A 17,286-nucleotide genomic window follows, 5' to 3' on the forward strand; every position below is an offset into this window, starting at 1 on the left:
ATCCACTCGCAACGGGTGCAAATGTCGACTCACATCTCGCTGCCGGGCAGCGCTGCGGTGACCCCGCTCGATGCCATGACTGGGGCTGGGGCGCTCGGCCCCTAGAGCACTGACGAGCAACGTGTCCTGTGGGTCACACACACACACACACACACACACCCCCTGCTCAGGCAGAACTCCCTTTGGCAACAAGATCGGGCCCTCAATGTGCACATGAATGGAGAGGCCGTAAGGAATGTTCAGATCCATTTGCACCATCCCTCTCCCTTTCCCCGGACTATTCATCTCCAAATGGCCACTATTAATTATATAGCGAGTTAACACTGGATCACCTGATCAGTTCCCTCCACCCCTTTGGGCTCAAGGATTGCCTCTGCTTTGTAATCACAGGCCAGCGCTGTCCTCATTCTGCAGCTTCTCCAGACTGTCAGTATCTCACCCACAGGTTTCCAGATTATTTTTAGCTAACCTACAGAGGTCAAAGGGCACAGGCACTAGGAATTACCAGCTCTGTGTATTTTGGAAGAGCACTCAATCCTGTATCTTTTTGCATTGCTTAAATGCAACATTATAACCTTTGAGCCTCAGAGATGCAACTAGCTATGACCAGAGCCCAGGCCTGCCCCCCAGCAACCCCAATCTCTCCAGTGAAGAGAAGTATTGGGGGGGGGGCGGCACAACCAGGATAGAAGTGCTTTTAAAATGGCTTTTCAATCCCAGAAGTTCTAGGATGCTCCCTCCCATGCTCCAAACATACCAGTTTTCTCCAGGCCTGGGAAAGCAGCACAGAACAGGTCGCTGTTAACATGGTTGTTCTGAACTAAACAAGATAACTGCCCCTAGATCCTCCGGTGTTACCAACCCACAAGAGCCAGTCAGTTCACTGTCAACGCATCCCAAGGGACTGGTCATCTTCCTTTGCTAGGGAAGAGATAATCAAGGGTAGCATTGCTCTTACAGCAATGACAATTGACTTTCTTCTCATCATTTTGTTCTTCTTCAGCACAGTAATTTGTTAAGCATTTGGGAAGGGGTGACCCCCGTGGCCATTCCAGTTTGGACAGCCTCAGAAAACCCCGTGTCACTCACTGCCCACGATTAAACCGGTCAGATTTGGGAGTGATTAACTAAAGCACATTTTAAAATCATAAACAGTAATAATACTGCCAGGCTCTGAAAGATCAAAAAGGTAATTATTTCTCTGGGGCTAAATGATTCTTTTAAGCTCAAGGTGTACATTCAAATTCCCATTCATAGCAGGGTGCATGTGGATGGGGAGGAAGAGAAAGATTCATGTTTCAGCGAAAGGGAAACATTTTCCTTCATGTACAGCCCAAGAGAAAAAGCGGAAAAGACACAAGGAGATGATTATGGTAGAATATATACTGTTTATTTATGAATGTAACCAGGATTTCGACAAACTTTATATGCAGTTTTTTTCCGGTTCATCATTCACCATTGTGTGTGTGTGTATAGATAGATGATTAGCTAGAGAGATATCGATATAGATATCTACACACACACACACAAACACACACAGACACACACACACACGCAGGCAACATAGCTTTCCAGATATCACGCTTGCAAACAACATTGACTCTCCTTCACCTTGCACGTTTCTCCAATTACCCATATTTGAAATGGACTCCTTGTTTTTTCTCTCTCTCTCTCATGTTATAAGGAAAAGCACTGGCTGGTTAAAAGTGCTCGCTAGCAGGGGGCGTGTTTGTTGTTTCCCTCTCCCTTGGGAGGATGCAAAGTCCAGGGGGCTGCAGTTAACTAGCAGCACCGTCTTTCCCCCGACCCCAAAGGGAATGAAATCCCAGAGACACTGGATGTGTCCTAGCCCCCACTCCCAAGGTAATCAAATCCCAGACACCCCGGAGGGGGAGACTTTGGGTTATTAGGAGGCATCCTGCCCCCTAAAGAAGCCATAACCAAAAATGCTGCAGCACAAGGGCATGATCTCTCTGCCACCAGAGAAGACAGTGGTGATGGCAAGGATCTAAGCAATACAATAAAATAAAGTGTGGCTAGTATACACAGAAGGGTATCACCTTACATGAGGCACAGCTTGGACAGAAGAGACAGACTTGGAGAGGGGCTTAATATCCTCGAACAAAGTAAAATACATGGAAAGTTCGTAGTAAATACCCGCATCGATAGGTATTTATTGTTTTGTGCTTCGCCGTGTCACGACATACAGTACAGGCATTGCTGCTCTTCGTTTTGGTTAAAGGAGAATATTCAAGACTCCTTCGCTAGGTGCTTTTCCCTTTCAGTCCTGGATTCCTGTCCAACAGGTCTCCTCTAACAAGGGGGGGGGGACGGGACACGACAATCTGCTTGCACGGCCCCCAGCGTCCACCAAACCTTCCCCCACATACAAAAGAATGGGAGATTCACCCGAAAGGCCGCAGCACTGACAGGGACAGGTTTCAGAGTAGCAGCCCTGTTAGTCTGTATCCGCAAAAAGAACAGGAGGACTTGTGCCACCTGAGAGACTAACACCTTCTTGTCAACCGTCTAAATGGGTCATCTGGATTATCACTACAAAAGTTTTTTTCTCCCGCTGAAAATAGCTCATCTTAATTCGCCGCTTACAGTTTGTAGGGCAACTTCCACCTTCTCTGTATGTATCTCTATATCTTACTGTATGTTCCATTCTATGCATCCGATGAAGTGGGCTGTAGCCCAGGAAAGCTTATGCTCTAATAAACGTGCTAGTCTCTAAGGTGCCACAAGTCCTCCTGTTCTTTTTACTGACAGGGACAGAGTCTGGATTGCACTCAGCTTTCACTCACCTACTGATCAACGAGCTAAACAACAGGCAGATACATTCTCCCCATGTTGCTTGTCATGTCTCACCCACTTTTCTTTCTGTCAGAGCCTCCTGCGACCCTCACCACTCAGACCCCCCTAGGGAGGAAGACACACACGTTTCCCCAGCCAGTACCAATTATGCCCCAACCCCACCCAGAGCACAGGACCCCTACCCGTTTGCTCAGCTGTCAGGCTGATGTGAACAGAAAGCCCACAGAGCTTTTGCAACCAACTTTTAAGGCACAGCGTGGGTTGTCTTTACCCCGTAGACACGTGGGCGTTTTCTTTTTCTTTTCAGCTTATTCGTGTCGTTCCTAAGGCACGGACCGTTTAATACTACAGCTGCCTGGATTCTTTTATCTGTCAATAATTAAAAACCAAACCCACCCCATGAGACAAGCTGAACCGCAGCTCTCGACCCCGGCGGGGATCTGAATATGGCACCAAGAGTTTGCAAAAGTCCGAGTTTGTTTGGAGCGGGGCGGGAGGTGGGGCCGGGGTGCCTCACGCGCAGTTGCCCATGGCCTTGACCAAGGAGCTCTCAGGCAGCTGTCTGAAGATGCCCCTGAGTGTCTCCAGCTCCCTGGTGAGCTGCTCCACCCGCTTGCGCAGCCGGTCATTGTCACTGGTGAGCTCCATCACCTTCTGCTGCGTCTCCGCGTTGCGCTGCTTGGCCTTGTCCCGGCTCTTGCGCACCGCGATGTTGTTGCGCTCCCGGCGCACCCGGTACTCGCTGCTGCTCTTGTCCACGGACTTTTTCGACTTGCCCCGATGATCCGCGGACATCAGCTTGAGGGCGCCGGCGGCGGGCAGGCTGCTCGGGTGGTGCGGGTGGTGCGGGCTGGGCACCGGGGTGGGAGGCGGAGTGGGGTGCCCCGGCTGGAGGTGCATGGTGGTCTGCGCGCAGTGGGCGATCTGGTACTGGAGATGGGACGGGGGCTGCTGCTGCTGGGGGTAGAGGGCAGCCAGAGCCGCCTGCTTGCCCTCCGCCTCCTCCCTGGGCTCCTGTTTAATCACCAGGGGCCGCAAGCCGGGGGCGGCGATGCGCTCGTACAGGGGGTCCAGCTTGCTGTCCGTGTATCCGGCCATACAGCCGAAGAGCTGCTGGGGGTGGTGCGGCGGCGGCGGCGGCGGGTGCCCCTGCCCCAAGGCGGCGGCGCTGGCCCCGTGCATGCTGTGGAAGTCGAAATCCCCGGCCAGGATGGCCTTGGCTTTCTCCTGCTGCTTGCTGTGCTGGAAGAGGTCGGCCAGGAACTCGTCGTTGAAGGCGGCCGGGTCGATGTAGGCGCTGATGTCGATGGAGTTCTCGTTCTCGCAGATGTCGCTCAGCTCCGCGCCTCCCGCAGCAGGTGCAGCCGCCGAGGGAGCCTCTCTGTAGCTGTAGGCGCTGCCGGGCTGCGGAGTCTGGAGGTGGCTGCTGCTCATCGGCGGCCGGGAATCGACCTCGTAGAAGTTGGCTTGCTCCATGGAGTATCTAAACTCTGCCAGGCATGGTGAAGGGCTCCTGGAATCCAGGATTCGCGCTGGCGAAGGGGACCCAGGCGGCTGAGTGCAGCTCTCCGAGCCCGGGGACCGAACACCCCCCTGCGCCTCTGCCGGCGGATCTTGAGCGTCAGCCGCCCCGACTTCCCCTCTCACTTTAACCAGCTTGTGCCACTGCTTACCCTGCTCTCGGCGATCCCCTCCCACCAGCGTGTCCGAATTGCTCTTCCTTGCTCTTAACTTTCAATTACTAATGGCTTGACTTGGTCTTATGCCTGCTGTATATATACACTCCCACAAGGGCTGGGGATCGCCCTCTAGTGTCCAACCTCCTGCTGGGAACCTTTGACCACAAGGCAGCTGCCAACGCTGCTGGGTCTTAGTGCCTGTGTTACACGTCCCAGACTGCCTCAGTTATATTACAAGCCACCCCTAGCAAGAAGATAAGCAAAGCTCAGGGTCCAGCAGCTAGCGCGTATCTGCACCTCCCTGGGAAACCACTCGTAAAGAATCCCTCCTTTAAATACCCTTTCCAGGGGCAAGGCGTTGTTGTCTCCCCTGGAACTGCGAGGCTAGAGAACTTGGAGTTTGCAGTCTGCAGAATGTACCATTGTAACGTCCCCCCGCCCCCACCCCATAGCTTCAAAGGCTTGAACCAGATAGCAGAACTCTGGGTTTAAACTTGCTGGAAAAGTTACGCACCTGGGGACACTGATAAGAAGCCCTGTGAAACGTGTGTGGCAGCCCAAGGTGCTTTAAGTCCTTCCTTCCACTCCTCAGCACAGGAGTGAAAGAAGAAATTTGGCTAAAATAAATCAGCACATTTCCATCATCCACTTAAATTGTGGGTCCTTGCTAACAAATTCGACCTGTTAAGTCCAGGGGCGCTACAGAGGAAAGCCTCCACTTCTACGATCCCCCCGTTTTACAAACACGAGCTGGGAATATTAGCGGGATCGTGTTCGCCGAAAGTATCAAAGGCTGGTTTAAACACCACGTTGTTCCGGTCCCGCGCTGGCAGTTCCAGGAGCGAGCAGCCGAGTTTGAAGAAGTTCTCGGCACTGTGGTTTCCAGGTGAGAAACCCGCCTTAGTATTCGTTCAGCTGCGGATTCCGGATTCAAACCCGGCCCTGTCAATACCTAATCCGCACACAGGCACTTCTCACAGAGCCTAGTGGGAGTCAGACAAGTGAGACCGCCTGACGTTAAGCCCAAAACCAGCCGCGCGGGCACTAGGACCCAGCCGTGAAGCCCCAGCAGTCGCCTCTTATCGGGCTGGATAGAGGCGGAGCCCTCAGGGACGGGGGTGAAATTCCACTTCTCTCTGCAGACTGCAGCTGGCAAAGGGGAGTCCGCTCGGAGCGGATTTATTTTAATACAATGCACATAAAAAGCTCCCCTGGTAGACCTCGGGGTAAGGAGACCCCTCGGGATACCTGGAGGCAAAGGTTTATGAGGGATTAAAGCGGCTGAGTTTTCCAGGTGGGTTGCAATGAGGCCTCTGTGGTCAATGTTATCTTTACAACGTACAAAGTTCTGTGTGTGACATAGCTGCGTCTCACGCCTGATAACATCGCCAAAGCCAGACAGCAGCCATTCGCTCGGCTTCAGTGCACGGGGACATTGATTAGCTGTCACATTTATACTGGGCCGGGAGAGTTTGGGTGGAAAAGCAGAAAGGCCACAAACCAACCAGACAGGCCCCGCTCCAAAGCCAGCGGCAGTTTATGCAGTACTCCCTGCGCCTCTCCCTCTAGTTTCTTTTTGTAACTGTGCGGATTGTTTCCCGGCACTTACACCCAGGGTCGCCCCAGCAGTGATATTATGGGTGGTCTCTCCAACACATTCCTGTCTTGCTAGTGTAACCAGCGGCTCCATCAGCCTCTGGCTAAACGAAATGGGAATGTCTCTGCTCCTTAACTTTGCCAACCCTGCGAGCGATCGCTGCCCCGTGCCGGGGGGCGGGGTGGCACGGCCCGCATTACTTTCGCAATAGAAAGTCGGCGATAAATGCACGGGCCCTATTGTAACAATCTGGACCCCAGAGATCACTGGACTGACCGAGTTCCGAAATGCAAACACACCAATCTAGCTCCGCACCGCGCGTGACCCAGCTGCCAGCGCTCGCCTCCGATAAACCCGCAGCCCCCCTGGGCTGCACCTCGCGCCCTAGGGGGCTCTGGGGCGGCCAGTAACCGTGGAGCGTGGCTGGGCCCGGCTGTGTGCTTGTCCCTTGGCTGTATTTCCTTGAGACTGTCCCGACCGGGGGCTTTGAGAGAGGACAGGCATTTCCCAGCCAGCGTGACTTCTCTTCGTGCCCAGAACAGTATGTCCTTACAATAGCTCCTCCCTGGCAAAGCCATAATAGGAGAGTCAGACCTCGGCTTGGGAGAAGCGAAGATGTACATTATTTCCTTCTGGTGCAAGACAGCGTGTGTCCACATAGGGTTCCCCTGGGGCTGTGTGGTTCTGCTATCTATCCTGTATAGATCCCGCACTTCCAGCAGACACCTTGGAAATGTGCCTTGATGAAACAAACATAAGGGCCATTGGAGTCGATGGGAGCAGGTCTAGGTCTAAAAGGGCTAAGGGATGCTGCCCAGACAGATGTGAAAATGGAAGGGGGTTGAAAAAGTTTGTTTTCCTGTTCCATAAATATGTGTAAAGTACTTGTACTATAAGGACTAGATTGTATTCCCCCTGCTTAATTCCCTGGTCCCAACTAAGAAACCAGAAACTCCTTGCCAAACTATCTAGGAGAAAAAATTTGACTTTCTTTTTTTTTTAAGTTTTCAGTAAGAATCTGGTTTTGCAAACTCTTATTCACTATAATAGGCCTTACTCCCTTAGTAATTCTGTTAACTTCACTGGGATTCCTCTCATGAGTAAGAGGGGATGTAGGATAAAGCCCTAAAATTGTGGGTAGTTGCTGGCTCAAAAAGGAGCTGAATTTTATGCCACTAATACTATCTGACAGTGACTGTTTTGAAGGGAAAATAAAGTTGGAATGTGAGATTCACACTGTTCTTATATGGGATATGTTATATATTGTGAATCTAAATAAATATTCTATCTTGTGTGATTAGAAAGAGTAAGAACACTGTGTTCTAAGGGCTCAGTTGTACTAGAGTCTCCGACTGGAGAATGGATTCAGTAATTACAGCAGGGGAAGAGGCTCATGTGCAGATTTAGAAATGTACATCTCCATTTTCAATATAAAATTAAAAAAAATAATGTAAAGTTCATCTTGGATTTTTCTGGATACACAAATAATTCTTCCTAAAGATTACCAGGATTGATATAAATGTTGCCATGAGTGGAATGAGCCAGTGATCCATGTGGAATGCGATCTAGCAGTTCTTGCACAACCAAAAGTCTATGGGCTTTTAATGGGAATTCTGAAAGGCAAATGCAGAATGAGTCCTCTAATCTCTCACAGAAACCAGGTCTGGATACCTCAGATGAAATTATAAAACCTCCATACTGCACCTAATTATTCATTACTATAATGTGTGTCTAATTCCTGCTTGCTTTATACAAGTAACCCCATTCACAACAAAGAGACTATTTGTCTGAGTCCAGGATTTTGCCCCTTGGGAGGAAATCTCTCTCTGACTACCAGTTGATGATTAATTTATACCTCAAGGTTTTTAAGGGCCTTATCCTTCATTGAAGTCAACAGCAATAGGCTCTAACTATTTAAAATGGATGGTCATTGTTGTACTGTGCATCATACAAGTGTAACCAAAATGTTTGCAATCCAACAACAGTTGGATTTACTAGTGCCCTTAAAACATATTAATATTTTATAACAATTCTGAAGTTTTGATCTGAACCCACAACTTAAAAGAAATTCAAAGTAAAGGCTGAAAGTTTGGGATCATATTCTATTCTATTCTTAACTACCATCATTATCACCCAAACAAGCGACCAAACAAGTCCCTACAATTAGGCATGTTGACTGGTTTGCCTAGCATGTTTCTCCTTAGATCTAGTTACATTTTAAATGGACTTTAATATAAGGCAAACTCGGTCACCAGCCTTACACAAATAAGATTGTTCTTATTGTGTTCTGCTTTTTTGTCCCTCACTTTTCTAAGAAATTGAAAACTAATAAACTAGAAAACCTAGCAACTGATAACCTCTCTAGATGATATAAATACATATTTTCACTTCCAAACTTGTGGACGGATAGCAGCGCATTTGGAAGAGAGGATTTCAGTCCCCAGACCTATTGGTCTCAGCTAAATATGTTAAGGAGTTAATGAATTCAGCCCAAAAGAGGAAGGATGCCTATTGCATCACTAAAAGAAAAGGAGTACCTGTGGCACCTTAGAGACTAACAAATTTATTTGAGCATAAGCTTTCATGAGCTACAGCTCACTTCATCTCTGGAACAGCACTGCTGTCAACTCTTGAGGGTGCTATTCTTCCATCTCATAGTAAGATCCTGCTCTCTGATAACTGTAAGGCTAAGGAACTATTAGGAAAAAGGCCCTAGAATTGTAAACAATATTATCAGTTAACTAGACAAAATCAGTTGTGATTGCTGCTAGTAAGGAGAGGAGTCTGAGAAAATGAAAAGAAAGAGCAGATTGTAATAATTAAAGAATACAAATGCATTGTTTTTTGGGTTTAAAATTAATTTAGTGGCCCTTAAACATGCCAGCTTGATAGCAAAGCAAACCAAAGTCTTTTCTTTTCCCACACCTACCCTTGCAGTCATTTCATACTCCAGACTCTCATTGACTTCAAAGCAATTTACTTGTGCATATAGCTGCAGGATCCATTTGGCTTTACATATTGCATGACCAGTACAATATTCCTCATTCTGCTCCACTAGTATGAAAGTGCACACAAAGTGTAAAGCTTATTCTTATTCTATATTTTGTATTGTGGTAGCACCCAGGAGCGCCAACCATGGACCAGGATCCCATTGTACTAGATACATTTATTTTATTACTTTGTTAAGTAAGGACATTTCACCATCACTAACAGAGCTCCAGAATGTCCTGTGTTTGCACGCACAACTACTGTTGACATTAATGATAATTTTGTGCATGAACTGGGGGGAGTGGGTAGTTCTGAATAATGAGGCAGTAGATATAAGCAATACTGGCCCATATCTTGATGCTTCTGCAAATACTTAGTCAATCTGTGTTTCATATTTGAATGGAGTGTGCCCACATTTCATTAATATAATTGTATTTAACATTTGACAGAAACCTTTAGATGAACTAACCAGAAATCCTGCCCACATGTAAATACAAAATTATATTTTTAAGCTATGACATTCAATATTTAATTATTCTGATCAGACCTAAGATTTTTTTTAAAATTGAGTAAATTGTAAAAAAAAAAAAAAGCAAATCACTATTTGATGTCCTCCAAAGTATATAACATCTAATTTTTTATTAACTGGGTAAACTTTATAAACTGGGTAAAGCTGTGATTAGTAATATTTGTTTCAGATACTCTGACATTTTACTTTGAAAGTGGTAACAGGGCCCCACAGAAGAAGTCCATAGGAAGGGCTATTAATCTGACACTCCTTTCTTAAGGTATTGTAAATATACTGGCTTAGACCTATGCTCTGAGGGCACAGATCTTCCACCCCCTGCTGCAGAAGCAAAATAGGAGTCAGCCAGTATTGCACCACAGTCTAACCTCTCCTTTCCCCTTTCCCCTGCCTATGCAGGGGGACGAGACTAGATGGGTAGGGAAGAGGGGAATTGGCCTTCCAAGGGCAGGGCTAAGGGACAGAGACATGCAGAAAAGAGTACAGCTTGATGGACAGCCCTTCCCTGGTGATCCCAGTGGCTGCCCCAGCCAGAGATGGTGCCTGTTAATGTGACTCAATTGAAGCCACACTTCCAGTGAGCCAGGGAGCAGCCAGAAGCACAAGGTTTTCATGTTAATGAAGACCTGGGGATCCACCAGGTTGGTGGCAGGCCATGTAGCCTACCTACTTCATATAGCCTGACCCCATAGTAAAAGAGAAGTTTCCTTGTGGAAACCCCCTTTCCCAGATTTCAGAGTAGCAGCCATGTTAGTCTGCCTTCTGGCGGGTTTCGGGGGTGGGATGATCTGGATCACCATTCCATAACATAGTAGACAGGAATCCCCTCACTCCCACACACAGATGTGGAGCTCCTCAGAGGAATGGTCTCTACAGACCCAGTCCCATTCCCATGAAAGCCAGCGAACCGGGGGTATCTGAGCACTTGGTTATCCCAACAATAAAAAAAAAAAAATCACTTATAACATGCTACGTTTGGTCCAGTGAGAGAAAAATTACTTATCATTAGGGGGTTATTTTCTTTGGTGCTTACATCACATGGGTGAAAGGCGTCAAACCTCCACTATCTTTCCCCATCCAAGTTCAGAATCAGTTCTCTCCCTATGTTCTACTCACTCCTTATGCTTTGCCAGTTCTGGCCTCTTCTGAGACCTCCCTCTGCTGTTTTTGTTTTTCTTTGCTGCTGCTGTATCAGTTACCAGGAAACATCTACCCAGTTCCCTCTCCCCTGATTACTACTCATCTCTTCAAAACTGTAGCTCAAAACCCACCATGTCTGTAATATGTTACCTGCAGTCCTGCAAAATCTGGCCCTAAAACCATAAGCTGTTGACCAGTTAATCGAACCACTTTTTATCATTAGCAATCCTTTACTTACACAACACCTCTTTTATTAAAATCTTATTTGATTTACCATTTAATAGTGCCCAAGATGTGCAGAGGGCTTTACAGACATAGAGTAAGACAAGTCCCTGCTCCAAAGAAATTAGTGTAAACAAACAACACACAAAGGTGTATGAGAAAGTATGTGACGGTTTTTTCTCATCCCCCACCCCCTTGTTTCCTTCCCCAGTTACCTCTATTACATTTTCATGGGTCTCAGACTTCACTCTATAATTCTTTAAAATTCTATTATCAGTCTGTATCCATTATCAGTTTTCTTCCATAGTTCCCCCATCTCCACCCATTCATTCATTGTTTTTCATCCTTTACTACAATTTACCCACTACCTCCCCCATCTCCTGTCTGCACTTACTTTTCAACCATCTATCTTGGCTACTTATGTAGTTCCCATTACCTGACTGTCTTACAAGCGTTAGTGGATTTATCTTCACAGCAGCCCTCTGAGGCACAAAAGTGCTATTATCCCCCATTTTACAGGTGGGGAGCTGAAGCACAGAAAGATGGAGTGACTTACCCAAGGTCACATAGGAAGTCAGTGACAGTGCAAAGGATTGAGCCCAGGTGTCCCAAGTCCTAAGCTAGCATGCTAACCACGGCACCGTCTAACAATTGCACTGGTGCAACTTCTTAAAACCTCTTCTCTTCCGCTTTCCCCACAGTCATAGCATCTGTTTATTTCCCCCAAAGATTTGCCTTAACTATGCAAATAAGCCAAAGGAAAAGTTAAATTGACGTATCTTAAAAGACATTTCCTTTAAAATAAATGATCACAGAAAACTGCATTCCTTTCTTTTTTTGTTTAATGGCACTTTATGGATTAACAGAATATATAGGAAAATATATGTTGTTCTTCTATATCCCAATCCAACCCCCATTGAAGTCAGTGGGAAGACTCTCATTGACTTTAGTAGGTGCTGAATTAGGATCCTAAATAGCATCACAACATGCTAGCAATTATAATACAACAGAACAGCAACAGACAGGAGAACATACACTCCTCACTGAGTCTTACTCTGCTCTCCAAAGCATTCCGTCCCCCACAGTCCAAAGGCTAGAACGCTTTATATCTGATTGGCTGTATTGTTGGTGCCACCTGAAATTTAGTCCATCAGACATTTATTTGGCCTACAAATAAATCCAGCAAGCAAGGAGCCTAGAATGTTACTCACTGACAATGTTACATGTTTGACTGACACTGTCATGGATAAAATCAGTCTGGACTCTAAATCTATCTGATGGGACTATCAGTTTGCTGCCCATTACCCCAGTTCATAGGTGCTGGAACTAGCGGTGTTGAGAGTGTGGCTTGACCCCCTGTCTTGAAGTGGTTTCCATCATATGCAGAGTTTATAGTTTGGATCAATGGCTCTAAGCATCCCCACCATACAAACTGTTCCCACACCACTGCCCCAGTTCTGTTTTAGAAATTCTCGTTAGTTGAAGGAATAGTGTCCCCCGAAGTATACATATAATTCACCTTGATACCATGAGAATCTTATGATTACCAGCTCCCCTCATAAATTCTAATTTCTAATAAACAGGGGAAATAGCGCTACACTTGTTACAAATAGCTCATAATACAGAATGTGTGAACATTCCAACATAAAATTCAATTGCATTAAAAAAATTGGGAAAAAAAACTGCCTCTTTTCATTTTATTTGCTTTAGTTTATTTAGGTATACAAAAATATTCTTGCAGTAAGCCTGCAGCAGAGATATTTGAATTTGCTGTCTTAATACAATGTTTGGACTACTGGGCTAACCATAAAATTGATGTTAGATTACCAGCAGGACACTGGGATTGAATAAATCAAACCCAAAACAATTCTGTACTTTTTAAAAAGCATATTTACAAAAAATGGGTTAATGTTGTACATTTTGGGAAGGCCCGTTAAGTAACCAGGAGCCTATTACTGGTTTAGGTACAACTTCTTATTGATGTCATTGGGGACTTTAAAAAAAAAAAAAAAAAAGACAATACAACAGGGCCTTGGATTATCTCAATATCCACCATGGACCTGATCTTTCAGCATTTTGCAAAAACAAATTATTATTGTTATTATTTATACACTCAAATGTGCTAGGCACTGTACAGAGATATAGGAAGGCACAGTCTTTGTCCCGAGGGGCTGGCCAGGGGCCTGGCATGAGCGGCCCTCCTCTGCCCAGCCCAGTGCGAGGGCACTATTTACAAACTGGCAGTTGCCAGACGCATAGTGGCCTGCCCAGCCCTGTGCTGCCAGCATGCCACTTCTCCTCGGGGGTGGGTCTATGCAGCGCCACACAGCTCCCCCACCCAACGCTGGAATACCCTGCTGATTCCCTATGGCCAGAGCCCCGCTGGACCCACTATGCCCAGTGCCCCCACCAGACCCTGCCACAAATGCACAGTGCCCTGCACAACACCACCCCTGCCCAGGGCCCCCCTGCCCACAGCCCCACCACAACTGCCCAGCAGCCCACACAGAACCCCCACTCCCTAGTGCCCCAACACACAGATCTTCCCTGCCCCCTCACAGCCCAGCACCATCCCCCATCCAGACAGCCCCTCCCCCATGCCCTCCCTCCCAGCTGCAGTCACCGGCCCTGTTGGGAGGTGACTGTCTGCCAAGCTTAGCTGCCTGGGCTGGTCCTGGGGTGGGGAATTGCTCCGGTCCCTCGGGGGTGGTGCAATCACCCAGGCCAGGGCCTGCCGCAGCCAGGCTCCCTCAGGACCCACTTGCCTGGAAGGGCCCAGCCAAGCCCCTGACGCTGTCCTGCCTAGCTGTCCGAGACTGGCCAGGCTTCTGCACCAGTCCCAGGTGGCTCAGTTCCAGGGAGACAGGTGGGGCCCCACAGGTGGTGGGAAGCAGAGACTGCCCGGAGCCGGAGGTGCGCTGGGGTCCGATCAGGGGGCAGAGAGAAGCTGGCGGGTGGGGTCAGGGGGTGAAGAGGAGCCCTCAGCAGGCAGGCCGAGAGGAGCAAGTGGTGGGCGGGGTTGCGGGAGCCAGCGGACTGGCGGGGTCTCAGGACACAGGGCAAGAAGAGCAGGCTGGGGCCCCTTCTGAGCATAGGCCCAGCTCCAGGGCGCCACTGTAAACCCGGCACTGTTTACAATCCAATAGTGGGCATGACACAATAAGTCAGAGCTATAACAATAGATAGGGAAATGGATAGATGGACAGACAAGGGTTACAGAAATAAGGTCATGCAATCAGGGCCATCCCTAGGGGGGTGCAGGGCCTGGGACAACCCCCCTCTACCCCCACTCCACCCCTTCCCCCAGGCCCCACCCCCATTTCCACTCCTTCCCCAAGCCCCCGCCCTGCCTCTTTCCGGCTTCTACCGCCTCCCACGAGCAACACCAGGAGCTAACCCGCTAATCCCCCAGGCTGCCCTGGACCCTGCGTCCCCCGAAGCGCTGGGCCCGGGGTGGTTGCCCCATCTGTCCTATGGACGGGATAGCTCTGAGTGCAATTACTTATTTACGCACATGTCCTTTCACAAAATATATTCCCTAACATGTAGCCCAAACTCTCCTCTCTATACCCACTAAAATCCCTTTCCAGGGAGGAGGTTGTTCCAAGAGACCAAATGTCAGATTCCAGTTTACTGGAAAGTGACTGGAAAGTTCCCGATCAGGATGCCTTTCCCATTCCTCAGGTGCAGTGGGTCTGGCTGCTAACTTCAGTGGGAGTTTGTCTGAATGAGGACTGTAGGATCAGGCCCATGATATAGTCAGGTCAAGAATCTGATTGCATTGCATTTTTTTACATTGTGTTTTCTATTTATTTTACATGCTTTTTTGAATTACTGTAGCATGTTAGCACTCTCCCAGAGCTGATATTTTTAGGTCCTAATCCTGCAAACACTGCATGTAAGAATGCTTCTGGGATCTGACTTTTAGTCACAGGAAGATAAAGACAACACATCCATGGTCTAATCCTGCTTCTGTTAAAGTCATAAAGAGTATGCCATTGACTTTAGTGGCAGCAAGATCAGGCCCTGACTTGTCTCATGTTAAAAAAAAAAATCAGGTTTTAACCAGTCTAGATACTAACCACTATAGAATAAATTATTGTTAAAGTCAGACAACATTTTGCATCTGAAAGCTTAACCTCAATTCTGTACCAAATTCTGCTTACTTTACCTTAGGCAAATTATCCCATTGACTTCAAAGGGATTACCAACAACAATAAACTAAACAGGATTTGATCCACTAAGTGTAATGAAAAGTTTGAAGGAATCAGAAGAAGTAGGAGCCAACAGGGTGTTTTCTGAAATTCCTAGGTGTTTGTATGCATGAAATAATACAAACATCCCAAATGTTAATGATCGAAGTAATGGTATGTTGTAATATATTTAGCAAATGTAAGGGAAACAACAGAAAAATACATAAACAGAAAAGAAGAGGTACATTCTCTGGCTTGAAAGCCATTGAAGATTTGGAGCTAAGCAACAGATACTGGTACTTTTGAGAAAGGAATTTCCTTGACTCTCTCCTACAAATAATTCACTACACTTACATTGATGAGACTGCTGAAACACACTTCTTACATAAAGCATCGTGCTGAAATTTCCATCTACAATACGTTAATGTAGCAACAGCATGACTGCATTGAAGACTGACCAGGGAACTAGACAGCAAGCCAATGAGATAGCATCCCCTCACGCAGAAACATTTTCTAGTCACATAGAAAAGCCCCCTTCATTTTCAATTTAAATTCCAAAGGTCAGAAAACATAAAACAAACCAACCTGACACTCCCAAGCAGCAGAGATAACACCTCCTCCCTTCCTCCAAGTCTTCAAAGGAATATTAAATATGCACAGTAAAGCTCAGCATTGACCCTTGCTAATAAAAATACAGAGAAGTTACAAACCAAGCAGTGAGTCCATAAGATCTTTACATTTACATTTTTTATTTGAACTGGAATATTATGCTCTAACTACACCAAATCTTTATCTTATTTTTGGTGCAGTAACAGTTAATCACAAACCAGGCTGAGTCAGATGACCATTAATTTCTCCTGAATGAATCATGGTCCCATAAAAGTGCAGAAACTAAAGCAGAGATACAAAGAAAAAATTCCAAAATGTTGTTGTAAAATATAAATTAACATATCAAGTGGAGTAACTTAGACCAACAGACAATTTCCATTACTTTTTACATTTTATTAGTAGTCATTAGTAGAATTGAGTGAATGCTCCAAAAAAGTATTTTCCATCACACATTAGATAAAAATGGAGAACTCATTTAGAGGGAATTCACAACCCTTTTTGTTTGTTTTCCAGGAGCATTCATGAGTGGTTTTTTTGCTTGCAAGAATGTTTCAGAAAGTAAAAATCTAATGAATTGTTGTACTAGTGTATTTATATGAAGTCTCATGTTGGAAGGGCTCACCAAGCAATGTTGAAATTTCCCTGATAAAACATTCAATCGTCCAACCAAGAAGTAGAAACAATAACATGTGACTTAGGTGACCAATTAACACGCCAAATAGCGAACAACCAGATACAAAACCAACCAAATACAAAGCCGAAGCAAATAATTTATGGAGAGCCCATGAGCTGAAATATATTCTTAATTTTAAACAAATAAACATTTTAAAAAATTAGTCTGTTTATAAGTCAAAAAGGCTACATTCACAGAATAAGGTCCCCATCCTGCAAAAAATGTACACACATGCGTAACTTCAACTCAGTTAAGTTATGCATGTGCATAAGTTTTTGCCGGATCAGGTCCTAAATTATTCACTCTGAATAGTTTTATCTAGTCAATAAGTAAATCAGGCACAAATATTTATTCATGTAAACTATTTATAGTTATTAATATCAGCATAAAATCCTTCATTCTTTGCTGACCCAAAACATCCATTGAATTCATGGGGAATTTGAGAGGTGTAAACAATTTCCGACATTAGTAAAGTTAACTTTTAATCTTAGACAAATAAGTAGGGTTTGATCCTGTATTCTTTATGCAGGCAAAATTCCAAATCAGACATAGATATAATAATATCAGTGTTTGAGCTGCACTGTTATAAAAAGAATTAATGTAACATGTTTTGTGTGCTGTATCTTAAAATACTGCATTATATTTATGTCAATAATAACAGGGCCTATGAACCATTTAAGTCCCACTTAAATAGTTAAGATAGGGCTTAACTATGACTTAAATGGTGCATAGACCTTTTCTGGACGCACTGCATAGGAATGAATTTAATCATTTATGAATGGATACAAATAAATACACAGATGTTTGGTTAGCCAAGCTTGGAATTTCTATAATAATGTAGT

At 45.9% G+C, this 17,286-nt stretch overlaps 1 protein-coding gene across 1 annotated transcript; it reads right to left on the bottom strand.

Annotated features, from left to right (window-relative positions):
• Positions 1–1,666: 1,666 nt before the first annotated feature.
• On the bottom strand, positions 1,667–9,653 carry CEBPA (CCAAT enhancer binding protein alpha). The gene has a single exon (XM_043526022.1). The coding sequence runs from the start codon at positions 4,291–4,293 to the stop codon at positions 3,331–3,333; it is 963 nt and encodes a 320-aa protein (XP_043381957.1). The 5' UTR covers positions 4,294–9,653; the 3' UTR covers positions 1,667–3,330.
• Positions 9,654–17,286: the final 7,633 nt, after the last annotated feature.

This window comes from Chelonia mydas, chromosome 12 (assembly GCF_015237465.2).
Source record: "Chelonia mydas isolate rCheMyd1 chromosome 12, rCheMyd1.pri.v2, whole genome shotgun sequence".
NCBI lineage: Eukaryota > Metazoa > Chordata > Testudines > Cheloniidae > Chelonia > Chelonia mydas.